A 19,608-nucleotide genomic window follows, 5' to 3' on the forward strand; every position below is an offset into this window, starting at 1 on the left:
CTAGTGTAATCAAATATCGTGAAAAGTATAAAATACGGCAGACTTCAGTGTGATGGTTTGGGGTGATCATGTAGTGAGTGCGAATATCGGTCGAAAGAACAGCGAAAACAGGTTGAGGTCGGCGACTTTGTAGACACCGCGGTCCCACAGGTTGTGTTCGGGAGAAAAAGTACTGGAAACCCTTTGCCTAAACGTTGGGTGAAACTGGAAGAACATTGTCCAAAACCGACGAATATATGTTTAGCCATCAATGTATCAAGGTAGATAGGATTCACATGGGTTCAGGAGCTGGTAGTAACCTATCTCCGTGAATGAACTGCAGGCTGATAGACGGATACAGCATCAGTGTGTAATCGGTGCTCAAATCCGTCCTTAGATGTATGCTGCAGCTGAATAGGCTCGCTAATTCAAACAAAGCAAGGAATTTCTTTCGAATGCAACTACCGCCCCAGATATGTCTAAAATAAATGAATGTATTTCTCACAATGTGTCTGTGTCTGTGTTCCAGGGACTAAAACTGGACTTTTGGTAGCACGTACACTACATCTATATTACTCAAATGCTGATGTGCTTAGGTCTCATACTTAGGACAATAAAACAGTACGGTCTCACCTATCTTATACCCATCACCACTGTTGGCTCGTTTCTCCGTATTGCAATTTGTGTGCCATTCCGGCACAATAATACCCAAAATTTGCTTATCAAACTTATCAACGTCTCGAAAGAGACTCTACGCCTGTGTTAAATAGTTTAAGTATTCACTCTATCGTTCTGTAACTAGATTTAGTCGTTAAAAGTGGAATGCATTTATGGTATCTTAGGGAATTTTTGGTGTATCTCAGATTAGATTTTCTATTTCCTGTTTGGGGGAATTTGCACGTCTAGGTAATAGCTATCTCTATTTTCCATTCCAGCTGATGATTTTACCGTTTTCAAACGCCAGATTGATACGTGGCTTCGGGACTAACTTGCCCGGTTTCACCAATTCCATGCTCTCGTCCTCGTAATACTGATTTGGTTGATAGAGTTAGGATTTATATGAGAAAGAATGTAAGAGAAGTACTTACCAAACATTGCGATATGAACTTCAGATAGCAGTATTCCATTTTAGAATTGACCTCCCGAATGTTTGCGATGCTGTGAAGATTAGTTCAAACAATTCAGTAAAGGGTCTCAAAATGATACTAAACAAACTTACTTATCTTCCGAGCAGAGCTTTCTGATAACATGCTGACATATGCTAGTATTGCAATCCACGTCGAACAGTGGAATACCAAAATGGACATCGAGTAGAGTCCACTCCTAAAATACCCACAAGATATGTTGAACTCGTAAAAAGTTTTCATTAACATCGTACAAACCTCCATCCTATTGCCAGACAACCGCTCCCTCGAGTCAGAATCCGAATCGGCATTCCGACTGGCATCGGCCAGCTGTTGCACCAAATCGTGATCTGGACTAGCGTCGAGTTGTCGTTCGGAAACCGGTGCCGCCGCCACCGGTGGTTCATCGTCTTCGGGAAGGTCCGGTTCGGCCGCCACCTTCCCATCGTAGATGTCCCGAATCCGGCGAATATCCTCAATCAGGCTGGCGTCGTCGCTTTCGATCGACGTGATGGAACTGATCGTATCCGAGCGAGTCTGATGGTGGGGGATTGGAAGATTATATCTATCATTTTTCTTGGATCGATAAGAAGGTGCATTACTTACCGCTTTTGGCTTCGGATAATCTGGCTTTGATGTGTCGGAATGCTTTCGTTCTTTGCTGCTTTTGGCATGGTCTTTGAATAGATGAACGTTCTCATCGTAATTGTCGCACCCTGAAATCAAAACATCAAGTGGTTTTTGATTGAATTTCTACAATAATTCATCAATGAAAGTATCACAAAACTTCTACCGTAACGCTCAGCATGTTTTTTATTTTAGGATAAATAGTAGCTACTAGAAATATCTCATTGTGGAATGCTACCATGGGGGCATTTTTAGAATTCTTATGCAAATGTCTTGTAATACTTTAGCAGAATTTTGAAGGTCTGAACTTTTCTCAGACAAAGGTTTCAACACCAAATTCTGCATTGCAAACTCACCATAATCCGGCACCCCGGTCCGAATGAACGTCATATACCCGAAGCTATTCTCCACATCCAGCACCTTGGCAAGCTTTCGCACGGCCGAATGTCGACTCCACTCCGAGCCACGATCGAACCCAGCCGCCGCGTCAAATGGAAACACCTCATAGTGCATCTCGGCCGGTTGCTTGATCCCGTAGCCCTGAATGAGCACACAGCCGTTCTTGAGGTGTTCGTTCAGCGAGGCAAACTTCTCCGAGTTCAGCACGAACGATTCCGTGTGGACGATCGTAATGAGGAGCTTCCCGTAGCCGAGGAACAACCGCGGCAGATGGGTAAGGACGGTTCCCTTGGTGAGGAGCAGACTTGGAGGTCCGTAGCCTCCCATGTGATAGTAGAACAGTTTGGACCAGATGTGGGAATTGGTTGACGTCCGGTAGAACTGGCCGAAGAACGGAATGGAAAAAGGGGAGGAGAGAACTCCCGAGAGAGGGGCGGCAGCGATTAGGAATTTGTACTTCTTCTCGAGAAGACGGTTTCGGGTCTTCTGATCCAGAGCTTCCAGGCTTTCCAGACGGAGCAGATCCAACTCGGTGTTGAGGACGGATTTCAAGGCGACGATCGTCGAGCGTAGAATTATGGCATGATGAAAGTAGCGACTGACCTCGCCTTCCCCATCGGCATCCAGAATGGACACTTTTTCCAGTTCGCGGAGAAAGTCGTTCATCCCTTCGTCACAGAGTTTGCCGACTTCGAAAAGGGTAACGGCGTGCGTTTTCAATCCCGGGGACAAATTGCCCATCATGAGGAATGCCGTCAGAGTGGAATCGAAGACAAATCCAACCCTCTTAACATCTGACGAACGGGACTCCTCCGGTTTGGCATCAGACAGGTTACTATAGTCACCGGGACTGTCCTCGGCAGGACTTGGGCTGTCCAGAGAACCGATGGTCAGGTCAACTGGACGCTCACTTTGCTCACTTTCCACCGATTCCTGACTGAGGAGCAACGAATGATAGTTGAAAATGGTGCGACCAGTTTGCTGCTGCTGTTGCTCGCGTCGGGCATTCTTCCAACTTTCATGCGGCTCGACGTTGTTTGTGAAGCTGGATTGTTTACGGCGAGCGAAATTCAAACGGCAGAAAAGGGACGTTGCTTGCTTGACCGTGTCCAGGGGGACTTGCAGGATGTTTGATAACTGACAAAAAAGTACATGTAATGAAATACTGTTTTGTAATGGACGCACAAAAATCTTACCTCAGCTATTGTGGACTGTTCATCGGCCGTGACGAACACGTTATACAGCAAGTTCTCAAAATAGTCACCACTGACCCGGTTCATCACAAAGTTCTGCAACGGAGGGATGCTAATTTTGTCCTCCCCGCTAATTGGCACATCGAGATAGATCAATCCCTTGCGGTACAAGTTGTGCACCACATCGTAGTCCAGAGCTCCGGCCGTCTGCGCCCCGTAGTCGATCAACCGATCGAGCACCGCTAACTCGTCCGGGCTTACGAACTGAACATCACTCTCCAGAACATAGCCAACTTCCACCTTCCACCAGGGCTCGATCACAATCCGGCGCGGGAACTTGGGCAGTAGGTAGTACGGATTCCGTTTGAAGAACAACTTTGGCGAGCTGGTCTTCAGGTCACTCGAAATCGTAAGGTACTCGTTGCGTCCGATTCCGACCACCCGTAAACAGTCAGCCGCGGTGAAGTTTGGCAGCGAATCGTAATTCTTGTCGTGGTTCAACAGGAAAACCAGCATATCTGAAACAAGAAAAAGATGGAACAATAGAGAAAATCAGATTGCCAAGAAAACCAATTGTAATAAAACAGTAGTTTGCAAATTAGCTTACACTTAAATTCTTAAAACAATTACATGATATTTATCTTTGAATTTATCCCTAATGCCCTTTGGTTTAGCATATGGTATGAATTTGGTGCGTTTGTGGTCCAAAATAATTCTGGCCTCTTGCTTGGTTGCTCACAATCATGCTGTGTTTTGCGGCTCAGAGAGATTATGTTCCAGCGATGGCCCAGAACGACTATGCTCAATTGGCGGCCCCGATTTCTTTGAAGACTTTCGATTATCTGTGACCACTAACTACTGTTTAGAATGTGGCTTTCGAGTACGTGGTCCATCAACGAGTTTCATTTTCATTTTGCAGCATTTGGTGGGGCAATGAGAGCGCATGTCAGTCCAAAGCCGATGATTAGGAGAGGTAATGGGTGAACTCCATGGGATAGGAAAAGGGTATTTTGGTGTGGGATTAGGGTGTTAGTACAGACTTAACAATATCAATGCTATGCAGATGCAAAATAATTTTAAGGCTCAATAGTGAATCGCATACCTTCCAAAACCAAAAAACAATAATCCACAAAATTCCAAGCAAGTCAAAGAAAGAAAAGGCGCCCGATTGTTTATTTTGTCAATTATAATTATAACATACGGACACTCCCACCTTCTCCGACTCGCCAGTCACCCCGGAAAAATGTCCCTTCAGTTCTGGAAAATATATTATTCCTAATTAAGCCTTTAATCGAATTGTCCGCGTGGTCTTGTAGTACCCCTACTAGGTAAGAATCAATCATTGCCATACATTTTAAATGCTAGACATGACCCCATGGATAGCATTTGCATATGTAAAAGCTTTCCTGATGTGACTTTCCTGTTAGGCAATTCTCTCATCTCATGTTTGCCTTCAAAACCTTGTCAAGCTTAGAAAATTGGAGTTAATAAACAATACATTACAAGGTTCGAATTCCCATAGAATGGGATCACTCATTCGCACTACAGCACCATAGGAGATAATATCACATTAATTGATTACAGTACAAATGCGAAAATTCTCCCATTTCCCCCTATCCGCACCCCGGCGACGCACCCTGTTTGATTTCGAAAGCCTCGGAGAATATTACAAACCTTCAATGGCATTCCCATACACTAACCCACATTGCCCATTCATGGGGTCTGACTGGGCCTATTACTCTCCCTCAGTTTGTAATATTCTCACCAACTTGGAATTATATTTTTCCGACACATAAATGACTTCGACAAATGTCCGATTTACTATGCAGCAGCATAATCAGTATAATTATATTAGATTGTTATATCCTTTAACTTATAAGGCCAGTAGTACACAGGGTCAAATATTGTCGGGCCGCCACCAAACCGGACTTCGCACAATCAAGTCGCGACGCGATCCAACTCGCGACGTTTTTGAATCATATCAAAAGTAGTGCGCATCCTTCCCGTTGTTGTCAGCAACACAGCGCACTAGATGCGGAACAGTTGCGACACTTGTGGACCATGAAAATGGCAACTTTAGATTGAATGTCTGTCTTGATTCCAACCGGATAGAAAATATTTGACAAAGAAAGAACTCAACAAACAATAGTCCTGTTCAACGACGTAGGTTGAACTTGCTCGAAGTTGCTGCATCCTACTCTTACCCATTTCTAGACGAACATTTGAAAAGGGCCTATCTGCTTTGCGTAAACAAACATGTTTTTGTCTCTGTAGGGCCTATCTGCATCCACCCACGCACATCAACACCCTTATCAGAAAGAGTGTTCTTCAAGCTATCTGTTAAGGGTGTTGATGTGCGTGGGTGGATGCAGATGGGCTCTACAGAGACAAAAACATGTTTGTTTACAAAAAGCAGATAGGCCCTTTTCAAATGTTCGTCTAGATTTGTCAACAAACGGGAAAGAGCGGGATGGAGCAAGTTCGAGCACTTTCAACCTACGTCGTTGAACAGGACTAATATCAGTTTGACACTAATCGATCGAGTCAAACAAGATGTTTGAGTATTGCATTGGTTTCTTTTTGGACAAATATTTGACCCTGTGTACTAACAGCTTAACTGTTCAGTAAATCCTTATTAGTTTAATTCTTAGTTTAAGTTAGTATTAAGAGATCTTTCCAGAATAATAAAAGAACACCATCAATTGGGATTCGTCTCCGTCTCATGCAACGGCTAGTAATTGTCGTGACCGAGTGGACAATCACGAAATACGGTGGGATCAATTATCCTGGGGGGAAGGGCTTGCGTCCGGATTGAAAAAGAGAAAGGTTTTCTTGAATCTTTTCAACTTTTATTTTCTCCGTCTATCTCCTACAATTTCTGTCACAAAACTGTCTATTATTTTCTCTGCTAAAAATCACCGCCTACTAATTGTTCTAACTATCCAACTTTGTGTTCCCTTATTAGTTACCTTTCTTAACATTATTTTTTTAACATTACTATCAATCTCATTCTCTACAGTAATAAACTGACACAGCTTTTATTCCTTAATCTGGCAAGTTAACGGCGCTACACATGTTGTCAACGTGACGTTGACACAAAACATCGAAAAAGCATCAAATAAAGGAAGCAGCTCCATGTGCATTCCATGATAAATAAACAAAAATGAATGATAGAACTGGGACTGGGTGCATGGACCCAAGACTAAATTCGCAATACCAAATACCAATGGGTAAATGGCCTACGGTATTACAATCCGAAACTAAAGCAATCTTGGACTGCGCTGCCATCTGTCTTAAAAGAAAAACAGACACGTCGGAACAACTCCGAGACGAAGCTCATTTCATTTCATTTATTTAGTTAACATCAAATTCATGATAATACTGAATCAACAATTTGCCGCCATAATACTCGATTTGCAGCTGCAGCTCTCCAACGTCGGTCACGCCAAACACTCGCCAGATCACGCTCCACCTGGTCCGCCCATCGTGCTCTCTGCGCTCCACGCCTTCTTGTACCAACCGGATGGTTAGCAAACACCAACTTTGCAGGGTTGTTGTCCGGCATTCTTGCAACATGCCCTGCCCATCGTATCCTTCCGGCTTTGGCCACTTTCTGGATGCTGGGTTCGCCGTGAAGTGCAGCGAGCTCGTGGTTCATCCTTCTCCGCCACACACCGTTCTCCTGCACGCCGCCGAAGATCGTCCTTAGCACCCGTCGCTCGAAAACTCCGAGTGCTTGCAGGTCCTCCTCGAGCATCGTCCATGTCTCGTGTCCGTAGAGAACCACCGGTCTTATTAACGTCTTGTACATGATACATTTGGTGCGGGGGTGAATCTTTTTTGACCGCAGTTTCTTCTGGAGCCCATAGTAGGCACGACTTCCACTGATGATGCGCCTTCGTATTTCACGGCTCACGTTATTGTCAGCCGTTAGCAAGGAACCGAGGTAGACGAATTCTTCTACCACCTCGAAAGTATCCCCGTCTATCGTAACATTGCTGCCAAGGCTTGTCCTGTCTCGCTCAGTCCCACCTACCAGCATGTACTTTGTCTTAGCCGCATTCACCACCAGTCCGACCTTTGCTGCTTCACGTTTCAGGCGGGTGTACTGTTCTGCCACCGTTCCAAATGTTCTAGCAATAATATCCATGTCATCCGCAAAACAGACAAATTGGCTGGATTTCGTGAAGATCGTACCCCGGCTGTTGAGCCCGGCTCGTCGCATAACACCTTCCAGGGCGATGTTGAATAGTAGGCAGGAAAGTCCATCACCTTGTCGTAGTCCCCGTCGAGATTCAAATGAACTGGATAGTTCACCCGAAATCCTTACGCTGTTCTGCACACCGTCCATCGTTGCTCTTATCAGTCTAGTAAGCTTCCCGGGAAAGCTGTTCTCGTCCATAATTTTCCATAGCTCTGTGCGGTCGATACTGTCGTATGCCGCTTTGAAGTCGATGAACAGGTGATGCGTTGGGACCTGGTATTCACGGCATTTCTGGAGGATTTGCCGTACGGTGAAGATCTGGTCCGTTGTCGACCGGCCGTCGATGAAACCGGCTTGGTAACTTCCCACGAACTCATTCACTTTAGGTGAAAGACGACTGAAGATGATCTGGGATAGCACTTTGTAGGCGGCATTCAAAATGGTGATCGCTCGAAAGTTCTCACACATTAATTTGTCGCCTTTCATGTGGACGGGACAGATTATCCCTTCCTTCCACTTCTCCGGTAGCTGTTCGGTTTCCCAGATCTTGACTACTAACTGGTGCAGACAGGTGGCCAACTTTTCCGGGCCCATCTTGATGAGTTCTGCTGCGATACCGTCCTTACCAGCCGCTTTGTTGTTTTTTAGCTGGTGGATGGCATCCTTAACTTCCCTCAGCGTGGGAGTTGGTTCGTTCCCGTCCTCTGCTGCACCAACATAGTCATTTCCTCCGCTGCCTTGGTCCTCCGTGCCTACATTCTCTTCGCCATTCAGGTACTCGTCGAAGTGCTGCTTCCACCTTTCGATCACCTCACGTTTGTCCGTCAGGAGGCTCCCGTCCGTATCCATGCAGATTTCAGCTTGCTCGGCTTTCCTCGCACTCTGCTTCTTCCAGGCGGCGCTTTTTCTCCCGGAAGAGACGGGTCTGCTGCTTCCGCTTCTGTCTGTATCGCTCCACATTCTGTCGGGTTCCATGCTGCAGCATTACCGCCCGCGCTGCATCCTTCTCCTCCAGAAGCGCTCTGCACTCCTCGTCGAACCAATCGTTTCGTCGACTCCGTTCTACGTACCCGATAGTGCTCTCGGCTGCGTTGTTGATGGCTGCTTTCACCGTACTCCAGCAGTCCTCTAGAGGTGCCACATCGAGCACACCCTCGTCCGGCAACGCTGCCTCGAGATTCTGCGCGTATGCGGTGGCGACATCCGGTTGCTTCAGTCGCTCTAGATCGTACCGGGGCGGCCGCCGGTAATGTACGTTGTTAATAACGGAGAGTTTTGGGCGCAGTTTAACCATCACCAAGTAGTGATCAGAGTCGATATTAGCGCCACGATAGGTCCTGACGTCGATAATGTCGGAGAAGTGTCGTCCATCAATCAGAACGTGGTCGATTTGCGATTCCGTTTGTTGTGGTGATCTCCAGGTGTAACGATACGGGAGGCTATGCTGGAAGAAGGTGCTACGAATGGCCATGTTCTTGGAGGCGGCGAAATCGATGAGGCGTAGGCCATTTTCGTTCGTCAGCTGGTGGGCGCTGAACTTTCCAATCGTCGGTCTGAATTCCTCCTCCTGGCCTACCTGAGCGTTTAGATCCCCTATGATGATCTTGACGTCGTGGTTTGGGCAGCGGTCGTACTCGCGTTCGAGCTGCGCGTAAAATGCGTCTTTGTCATCATCAGTGCTTCCGGAGTGAGGGCTGTGCACGTTTATTATGCTAATGTTGAAGAATCGGCCCTTGATCCTCAACCTGCACAACGAAAGGTCGATCGGCCACCAACCGATCACGCGCCTCTGCATGTCGCCCATCACTATAAAAGCTGTTCCCAGCTCTCGTGTGTTGCCGCAACTCTGGTAGATGGTATGATTACCTCTAAACGTTCGCACCATAGATCCTGTCCAACACACCTCCTGCAGCGCTACGATTCCGAACCCGCGGTCCTTCAGTATATCGGCGAGTATGCGGGTGCTCCCGATGAAGTTGAGAGATCTGCAGTTCCACGTACCGAGCTTCCAATCGCAAGTCCCTTTTCGTCGCTGTGGTCGTCGCCATTGGTATCGGTTCGCATTCTTCTCTTGTTGATTTTCCGGTGCTAGTCTTTTTTACGGCTGGCTCGCAGGGCCTGACACCAACCCACTAACCCAGGGAGCGGGGCTTACCTTCCCGGAAGCTGCGGGTTCTGCATTGGCATTTCCTCCAACTACAGTGCTAAATAGCTAGGCTCGAGCGCCAGTCTTCGCCGGGGGTGGTGTTTTTAATGGGCGCCCAGGAGTTAATATTTTACCTGAGCTTCCACCCCGAGACGAAGCTACAAATTCCAAATTTCCCACAAGGATTTCTCCAATAATTCCAACAGTGATTCTTTCTGGAACTCTTATAGGTACCTCTTGAAATGCCTTCCAGAATTTTTCAAAAGGTTCTTTCCTTTTACGACATTTTTCTTAGTATTCCACATTAATTTCAGAGGTTGTGCCAGATTCCTATCAGCATTTTCAAGAATTCAACAATTCTTTCCGCAATTCCTCCTTGCGAATGTTCCAGGATTCCTGAATGGAGACCTATTTTGCCTGAAGTTTTTCGCAGAGATACATATACCTACTTTAATTCAACTTTACATGCAAAACGTACAGCTTCAACAGCATGGTTACTTGGGTAGGTATAGCGCCTCGCGCGATTTCTTCCAGCGTTTTCTCCCAGAAATTTTCATGGGATTTTTCCTAGGAATTTTACAGGAGCTTTTCCTAGGATATTCCTCCGGTGTTGTCGCATGGTTTCATTTACAGTTTCTCCGGGGATTCTTTTTAAATTATTTTCCGCAATTCTTTTCCCAAAAGTTCTTTCCGGTATTTCTCTCAGCATTTCCTCCACTAAATTTCATCCCAGGATTTTTCAGAAGTTTTAATGGGTTTTTTTGCAACAGTTCACCCCGGTATTTCTTTCAGTTTTTTTTTTGCGAAATCTTTCCTAGGAACCCTCACGGGATCACTCCAGAAGTTTCTCCTGCAATTTCTCCAAAAAAATCTCGTGAGTTTTTCCTGGGATATTTCTTAAAAATTCCAGCGAGATGTCTCTTGAAGTTCACCTTGAGATTAGCCCGGAATATATGTTGGAAGATTCCCTCTAGTATTGTTCCCAGGATGCCTCTCAGAGCATTTTTCAAAGATAATTGACAAAAACTAATTAAAACACACTACTTTTGAGCTATTTGCTCTAGAAAACTTAGTTATTTAACTAAACCAATCGATTCAAATATGCCATTTGATAGAAAATTCAATAATCTTTCGAATAAGGGTTAAAATACTGCAATAAATTTGACTATTTTCAAGTTATAGGCAGTTAAGGCAAGAATAGTCAAAAACATGGAAAGTTCAATAACTACGTAACGCTTGAGATTGGACCATATGCGTTAAGGTGGGCCACACTTATATGAAAAACAAAAATTTCGAAAAATGCCAAGTCTTACCTTCTAAATTAGTTGTTTTGGACTCCCAGAAGCTACGTTCAAAATTTGAGCAAAATCAATTAAGCCTAAGGGGACGCTCAAAACGCTTGAAATTTGTATGGGAAAACTTGGCCAAATGTATGCAGAAATTTTTAGTTTTCGAATTTTGCCGCTAGGTGGCGCTGTAAGCGTTCAATAATCAAACCCTTTGGTATTATTGTAGGTGACTATATGCCAAACAGCTTTGTCGAAGACCGCAAAGTGATCCAACGTCTGTGAAAAAAGTTATACCCTAGATAAAGTGAGAATAAACTTTATTGTTGTTTTTTCCAATACATGTAAAGGAATAATATCAATAATGAAATCTCAATACTTTGCCTCACTTTGCCTAGGGTATAACTTTTTTCACAGCCGTCGGATCACTTCGCAGTCTCCGACAAAGTTGTTTGGCATATAGTCACCTACAATAATACCAAAGGGTTCATTTATTGAACGCTCACAGCGCTACCTAGCGGCAAAATTCGAAAACGCAAAATTTGGCTAAGTTTTCCCATACAAACTTCAAGCGTTTTGAGCGCTCAACCGATTTTGCTCAAATTTTGAACGAAGCTTCTGGGAGTCCAAAAAACTGATTCAAGAGGTAAGACTTGGCATTTTTCGAAATTTTTGTTTTTCATATAAGTGTGGGCACCCTGTAATAAATCACCAAAACTTAAACATTTTAAGGAGAAATGCGCAAGATTTATTATCCAAAAGATTCCACCAAATCGCTGAATTATTTCAAGAACTGTTTAAGAGCCAGTTCGCGAGAGCCGCAACCCCTTCTTGTATCGATGTGCTCCGATTGTGCTGAAATTTTCAGGGTATGGTTTTCCATATAAAAGATGATATCTGGCCGATTTTCAGATTTTTCCTTTAGGGGAAAGTGGGGTAAAATAGCCCTCAAAGATTTCATGTCTAAAAATAGGTAAAATCACTAAAATCGCAATAACTTTCGCAAAAGTTAACGGATTCAGCTGAAATTTTGCATGGACACTCTACTCCTATGGCACTTCCATTTAAGCCAAGCGTTGGATATTCTTTGATATTTAATTTGAAGAAAAAGGGTTTTTTCATAATTTTTTTGACGATTTTCAGGGCGCCTGTTTTCATACCAACAGAACTAGGATGAAAAACTGAGTACTACGTTTTGAAGGATTACCCAAGAGCTTTCATTTGATATGTCACCCAGAGGCGCCAACTTAAAAACTTTCGAAAAAAACATTTTTTTCTCGGGGTATGCATTTTACCCCATATTTTTAGTGTCTAAAGAAGTGTTGTCGCAAATTATGACAACGTTATTTAACTTTCAAGGGTTTTTCTTCAATATTAATTCAACAGAAAAATGATGACTAAGAAATGCAATTATTAGATTTTTTCATTTGGGGAAAGTAGGGTAAAACGGACTAACTCAACCTCCTTTCGAAATAACGTTGCTATGATGTTCTCTGATCAGACTCGAATTTTCAGAGTTCTTTATTCAACTCAAGAAAAGATTCTTTATCACATATTATTTTTTTTTATTCTAGAGAGGATAACGGGGTAAAACAATTCTCAGAAAAAAATGTTGAAAATAATCAAAATTTCAAAACCTACAAATGCTTTGGTAAAACTTGGCGAAATTTCATGAAATTAGAAAAAAAAAATCTTATTTTTATTGCTTATTCAAATGAGCAAGTCTGACAACATTTTGACGTCGAGAAATGTCACAGATTAGCACGTTGTGTGTGATTTACCGGATTTTTTCTCGATTTTTCTTTTGACATGCATCTACGGTTCAATTTTCTCTTTTTTCTCGTGAAAGTTGCTGCAGTGCACAATGGTCCACGAAAAAGATTTAAGAGGAAAGATGCATTTAGCGCCTTCAAATGATTTTTTGGACAAATATGGTCTACTACAAAGTTGTTCCCAAAAATAAGGCCCTCTTTTCAATGTACATAAAAATAAGGGTGGTCCATATTTTCAAAGAAATTGGGAACCAAACTTTTTTATTTGCTAGAATAACTGAATACGTTCTTCGAGAAATTTTGAGCATGTTTCCTGAAGACACTTTTTATGTGGCTTTGAAATTGACCGATCTGTAGATATTTTTCTGAATAAGCTTAGGGTGGTTCAAGAAAAACCAGTTTTTTGGCGTTAACTTTTTCAGTTTCGATTTTTCATCAAAGTCACCCAAGAAACACTTGTAGAGCATTTGAAGACGCGTCGTTTCATGCGCTGAAATGGTCTTTATCTCTTTTGGTTCAATAGTTACAGGTGTTTTTCCTAAAACAACATATTTTTTTTTTTGAAAAGGTGATATGATCGATTGGTGTGTGAAAAATACTTGAAAAGTGCCTATTTTTCTAGAAAATCATCAATATATTTTGAACGGAATGACGAATCAACATTCCCAGCGCGTGCGTTATTTTTGTGTTCTTAAAATAGTTCTTAGACAACTTTTACGTGAAATTTGAAACAAAAAAGATAAAGATAAAGGGGGACGCTTGAACAAATAGTTTTATTGCTTTATCTTTTTTGTTTAAAATTTCTCGTCTAAGTCGCGCAAGAACCACTTTTACAGCTTCCAAAAGAGCGCATTTTCGTTCGCTGAGAATGTTGCTACGTCATTCCGTTCAAAAGTTATTGATGATTATCTAGAAAAAAAATAGGTACTTTTCAAGTATTTTTCACTTGAGTTACAAAAAAAACACCCCTCTAATTTTTTGATATGTTTTATAACAACGTTCCTTCTTTTGAATGCAGGCAAAAGATAATTTTTATGATTGCCCCAACCCGTCATAACACATTTTCAAACAACTATGCTCTACAAGTGTTTCTTGGGTGACTTTGATGAAAAATCGAAACTGAAACAGTTAACGCCAGAAAACTGATTTTTCTTGAACCACCCTAAGCTTATTCAGAAAAAAAATCTCTAGATCGGTAAATTTCAAAGCTACATAAAAAGTGTCTTCAGGAAATTTGCTCAAAGTTGATAGATCTACAACTTTCCCAAAGAATGTATACAGTTATTCTTGCAAATAAAAAAGTTTGGTTCCCAATTTCTTTGAAAATATGGACCACCCTAATTTTTAAGTACATTGAAAAAAGGGCCTGATTTTTGGGAACAACTTTGTAGAAGACCATATTTTTTCAAAAAAACATTTGAAGGCGCTAAATGCATCTTTCCTCTTAAATCTTTTTCGTGGACCATTGTGCACTGCAGCAACTTTCACGAGAAAAAAGAGAAAATTGAACCGTAGATGCATGTCAAAAGAAAAATTGAGAAAGAATCCGATAAATCACACACAACGTGCTAATCTGTGACATTTCTCGACGTCAAAATGTTGTCAGACTTGCTCATTTGAATAAGCAATAAAAAATAAGATTTTTTTTCTAATTTCATGAAATTTCGCCAGGTTTTACCAAAGCATTTGTAGGTTTTGAAATTTTGATTATTTTCAACATTTTTTTCTGAGAATTGTTTTACCCCGTTATCCTCTCTAGAATAAAAAAAAATAATATGTGATAAAGAATCTTTTCTTGAGTTGAATAAAGAACTCTGAAAATTCGAGTCTGATCAGAGAACATCATATCAACGTTATTTCGAAAGGAGGTTGAGTTAGTCCGTTTTACCCTACTTTCCCCAAATGAAAAAATCTAATAATTGCATTTCTTAGTCATCATTTTTCTGTTGAATTAATATTGAAGAAAAACCCTTGAAAGTTAAATAACGTTGTCATAATTTGCGACAACACTTCTTTAGACACTAAAAATATGGGGTAAAATGCATACCCCGAGAAAAAAATGTTTTTTTCGAAAGTTTTTAAGTTGGCGCCTCTGGGTGACATATCAAATGAAAGCTCTTGGGTAATCCTTCAAAACGTAGTACTCAGTTTTTCATCCTAGTTCTGTTGGTATGAAAACAGGCGCCCTGAAAATCGTCAAAAAAATTATGAAAAAACCCTTTTTCTTCAAATTAAATATCAAAGAATATCCAACGCTTGGCTTAAATGGAAGTGCCATAGGAGTAGAGTGTCCATGCAAAATTTCAGCTGAATCCGTTAACTTTTGCGAAAGTTATTGCGATTTTAGTGATTTTACCTATTTTTAGACATGAAATCTTTGAGGGCTATTTTACCCCACTTTCCCCTAAAGGAAAAATCTGAAAATCGGCCAGATATCATCTTTTATATGGAAAACCATACCCTGAAAATTTCAACTCAATCGGAGCACATCGATTCCACTTCCTTTGGAAAGGGGGTCGCGGTTCTCGCGAACTGGCTCTTAACAAAACTCTTTCATATATATTGCATAAATCTGTTGAGGAATATTTGTAAACATTTTCCAAAGTTCTTTTGGGTTGATTGCAAGTAATTTCTTCGACATTTCCACTTACTTAATACTCTAGAAAATCAAAAAAAAAAAACATTCAAGAGTTCAGTCAGTAATTGCACAGACAAAGTATATAATAGAGTGGGTCATCGTTTATATGGAAAAATGAAAAAATCAATGGTATCCCATCAGATCAAAGCTTTTTTGATCCTATTTTAGGACCCAAATAAATGTGCAAAATTTGGGCACGATAGGTTATGTCTACGTTTTGCGCATCGCGTTGAAAGTTTGTATGGGGTTTTACATGGGAAAACACACTTTTTTAAATTTCTCTCATAACAAGCTCAAATTTTTCTAAAACCATGTAACCGATAAAGTGAAAACGTAGCCTAGGGTGTCCTGAAAAACTTTGTCGAAGACCGCGAAGTGATCTGATGCTTATGAAAAAAGTTATAGCGTTGGCATTGCTTGACAAAACAGCATGATTTTGTTGCTATTGTTATTCCTTTACATGTTATAACATAAACATATGCATGCGGTTCGTTGGTTATAACTATTTTCACAAGTATCAGATCGCTTTGCGGTCTTCAACAAAGTTTTTCAGGACATCCTAGGCTATCATTTTACAGTATCGGGTAAAAAGTTTCAGACAAACTTTTTCAACTTATGACAAAAATGCAAAAAAAGAATGTTTTCCCATACAAAATCCCATACAAATTTCAATTGCAATGCGCAAAGTGTAGACGCAACCGATCGTGCTCAAATTTTGCACAGATACTCAGGACCCGAAATAGAATCAAAAAATCTTTGATCTGAAAAAACGGTTCCGATGACCCACACTAGTATATAACCGTTAAATTCCATACACAGTTTTGAATTTGAACTTGGATGTTTGTACAGTATGACCCATAAAAAAATGCGAAATTCCATTTTTTGCGGTATTTGATGGTATTTAATGAAATAATCCTAATGAATCAAACTTTTTTGGATTAGGATACAATAAGGAGGTCATTATCATACAGGATCTCTAATTTTTTTGTAAAAATATTCATTGGTTACGTATATGGGAAACCTTAAAATTGTTAACAATTTCTAAATAAAATCAAGTTTTCCTCTAATTTTCAGAGCAAAATGAACTAAGATTAAAACTTTCAAACACATGAAAACCATGAAGAAATATGTACTCTTTAATACGCCCATTTTTGAACAATATTTTAAAAATAATTTCAAATGTTTAGGAAACAAAAACTAAAAAAGGTGCTACATCTGGATCTTTGTTTTACGAGTGAAGACATAAGTTCATACTGCAACATTATCCGAGCTCCATCTACTCTGGTAAAAATATGCAGGCATCATCCCCCTCTTCAAATCTCGTTGAGAATACGAGCCCAAAACACGTTCAAGGATGTAGAAGCGAACACGTTGTTCTACGACTTTGGTAACGCTGACTACGTCAACATGAACTCATTTCTTCTGGGTGTGGATTGGAACTCCGCACTTCGTGATGCTGATGCTGACCGAGCTGCTTCTACCGTTGGCTGTATTCTACTGTATGCTATTGACCAGCTCGTTCCAAAAAAGCTTCATCGGAAACAAACTCATCCGGTTTGGTCAAACGCTCGTCTCAGACGACTAAAAAGGGAAAAACGAAAAGCACTGAGAAAATTCAGCAAAAACAAATCTGCTTTTTCGAGGGCTAGATACTTACGTGCTAATCAACGATATAAGCGCTTAAATGAGCGATTGTTTCGATTTCATCAAAATCGTTTGCAACGTCGTTTGAAGTCGGATCCGAAAAGTTTTTGGCGATATGTGGGTGACCAACGTAAGGAAACCGGACTGCCATGTTCTATGACCAACGGAATCTCAGAGGCCTCGTCAACAGAAGATTGCCATTCTTTTTCGGGAACAGTTTAGCAGCGTTTTCTCCAATCAACCGACTAGCAACCAAGATGTTATCGCTGCAGCATCCAACGTGCCCATTCAACTGTCCATCGGCCCGCATCATGTGATAACCGACGAAATGATTTACGCAGCTGCGAAGCGTCTGAAGCGATCAACCGGCTTCGGTCCAGACGGCATTCCATCCGTCGTCCTAAAGCAGTGTATCCGTACAATTGCATCTCCCTTGGCGCTGATTTTCAATTTGTCGGTGGCAACTGGAGTATTTCCCACATTTTGGAAGGAATCGTATGTTTTTCCAGTACACAAGCGTGGCTGCAAACGCACCATATCAAACTATCGAGGAATTGCCGCCCTGTGTGCAACATCAAAGCTGTTTGAGTTGATTATTCTAGAGTTCCTATCACAGATATGTTCGCACTACGTTTCACCTGATCAACACGGATTTGTTCCCAAGCGTTCAACAAGTACGAATCTCGTTTCATACACTTCATTCATAACCCGTCATATGGAAAAGGGCCTCCAGGTTGATGCCATTTACACGGATCTGTCTGCGGCCTTCGACAAAATGGACCACGAAATTGCTTTAGCAAAGTTTGACCGATTGGGAATTTGCGGCAATCTTCTTGTTTGGCTACGCTCTTACCTAACCGGACGGTCTATGCAAGTGAGGATTGGAGACCACCGTTCGTCATTGGTTCGTGTAACCTCCGGTGTACCGCAAGGAAGTCACCTTGGGCCATTTCTCTTCTTACTATACATGAACTTCATTTTAAAATGCGAGAAAAAGTCTTTCGCAGACGACCTCAAACTGTTTTACGTTATCACTAAGCCTAAAGATGCTGAACATCTGCAACAGCAACTGGAAGTATTTGCAGCGTGGTGTGACCGCAACCGAATGGTTCTAAACCCTTCGAAATGCTCTGTCATCTCCTTCAGTCTGAAACGATCAATATATATTCACGATTATGTCTTGGCCGGTGCCTCAGTTCAGCGAGAAAACTCAGTTAAGGATCTAGGAGTTATCCTAGATTCTAAATTGACATACAAGGAACACGTATCGTATATAGTATCGAAGGCATCATCGCAATTGGGATTCATTTTTCGATTTGGCAAAATTTTTCGAGATATCTACTGTCTGAAAGCATTGTATTGCGCCTTAGTACGTTCGACCTTGGAGTATTCAGCTGTAGTTTGGGCCCCGTTTTACCAGAATGGAATACGGAGAATAGAAAGTGTCCAGCGAAAATTTATTCGGTATGCTCTACGTAATCTTCAGTGGAATGACCCCGTCAATCTTCCGAGTTACGTGGATCGCTAATCCATCTTGACCTTTTGAGTGTTCGCCGAGATGTTGCGAAGGCCTGTTTTGTAAGTGATCTACTTACATCAAACATTGATTGTCCGGAGCTGCTGAATCAACTGAACGTGGACATCAGAAGGCGCGCTCTTCGTTCTAGTGATTTTCTGCGCATTATTAGATCTTCGACAAACTATGGGATGAACGAACCTGTTAGGAGTATGTGTCGGGTATTTGTTATTTGTTTTTCTAGTTTTGATTTCCATTTAAGTAGAGCTAAGATACGAGACAATTTTTTGCGTGCACTATCTGTTTAATGTAAAATGATTGTTCTTTTTGTTTGTAGTTGATTAAGATTTGTCATTGGGGTGTTTTAACCTGTTGACATTGTAACAATTAAATAAATAAATAAATAAATAAATATTAAAAACCGTATTTAAGATAAATTAATAAAAAAAACTTAACACTGTTTGAACATTTTTCAAAACAATTTTTTGTCGATGATGGCATATAAACCTATCTTTATGATGGGTACAAATACTAAGTACTTAAAAACAATTTCATGCTTAAAACATAATATATTCTAAAAATTATCATTTGTCAAATAATTCAATTTTCAGAATTCGTCCCTTAATTTATAAGTTAATATTTTTTTCGTTCTTGTCCGACGAACCAACGAACTCCTGAAGACCTTATCCAGCCATAAAAGTACTATTTTGAAAATAAAATTTGATGGAATATCCTTAAAAAACGGCCTCTGGCGCGTGGACGATTTCGACATCCATATGTTCAACGTTATATTTCCAAAGGTATGTGCATGAAATCAGTCTATGTTCCTTTGCCATTATCAGATAAGTGCCTCTACTATACTATCCAATAGATACATGCAAGGTTAATCAGTTCGAAGTAGGGGAACGATGACTTTGAAAACTTTCGCATTGTTTATGGGTCATACTGTACTCTGTGCTGGTGGTGCAGCGATGTTGAGATTTCGAAATACTACCCATGATTCTTCCATCAAATCCTTCCAGAATTCCTCCTTCAAATTCATTTCCAATTTCTCGCAGTTTTTCCATGAAATTATCGAAG

The 19,608-nt window shown here is 41.4% G+C and overlaps 1 protein-coding gene across 1 annotated transcript in view; it reads right to left on the reverse strand.

The window, feature by feature from the left end:
- Positions 1 to 453: 453 nt before the first annotated feature.
- Positions 454 to 19,608, reverse strand: part of LOC109423363 (protein FAM91A1) — a 31,533-nt gene continuing 12,378 nt past the window's right edge. Inside the window, exons 4-10 of the mRNA XM_019698344.3 lie at positions 3,326 to 3,840; positions 2,087 to 3,266; positions 1,710 to 1,819; positions 1,362 to 1,640; positions 1,199 to 1,302; positions 1,068 to 1,137; positions 454 to 1,009 (exon numbers count right to left, since the gene is read on the reverse strand). Coding sequence (XP_019553889.3) covers positions 899 to 1,009; positions 1,068 to 1,137; positions 1,199 to 1,302; positions 1,362 to 1,640; positions 1,710 to 1,819; positions 2,087 to 3,266; positions 3,326 to 3,840 — 2,369 coding nt within the window. The 3' untranslated portion in view covers positions 454 to 898. The remainder of the gene's footprint in view (positions 1,010 to 1,067; positions 1,138 to 1,198; positions 1,303 to 1,361; positions 1,641 to 1,709; positions 1,820 to 2,086; positions 3,267 to 3,325; positions 3,841 to 19,608) is intronic.

The sequence above is a fragment of the Aedes albopictus genome, chromosome 2 (genome assembly GCF_035046485.1).
Source record: "Aedes albopictus strain Foshan chromosome 2, AalbF5, whole genome shotgun sequence".
Lineage (NCBI taxonomy): Eukaryota > Metazoa > Arthropoda > Insecta > Diptera > Culicidae > Aedes > Aedes albopictus.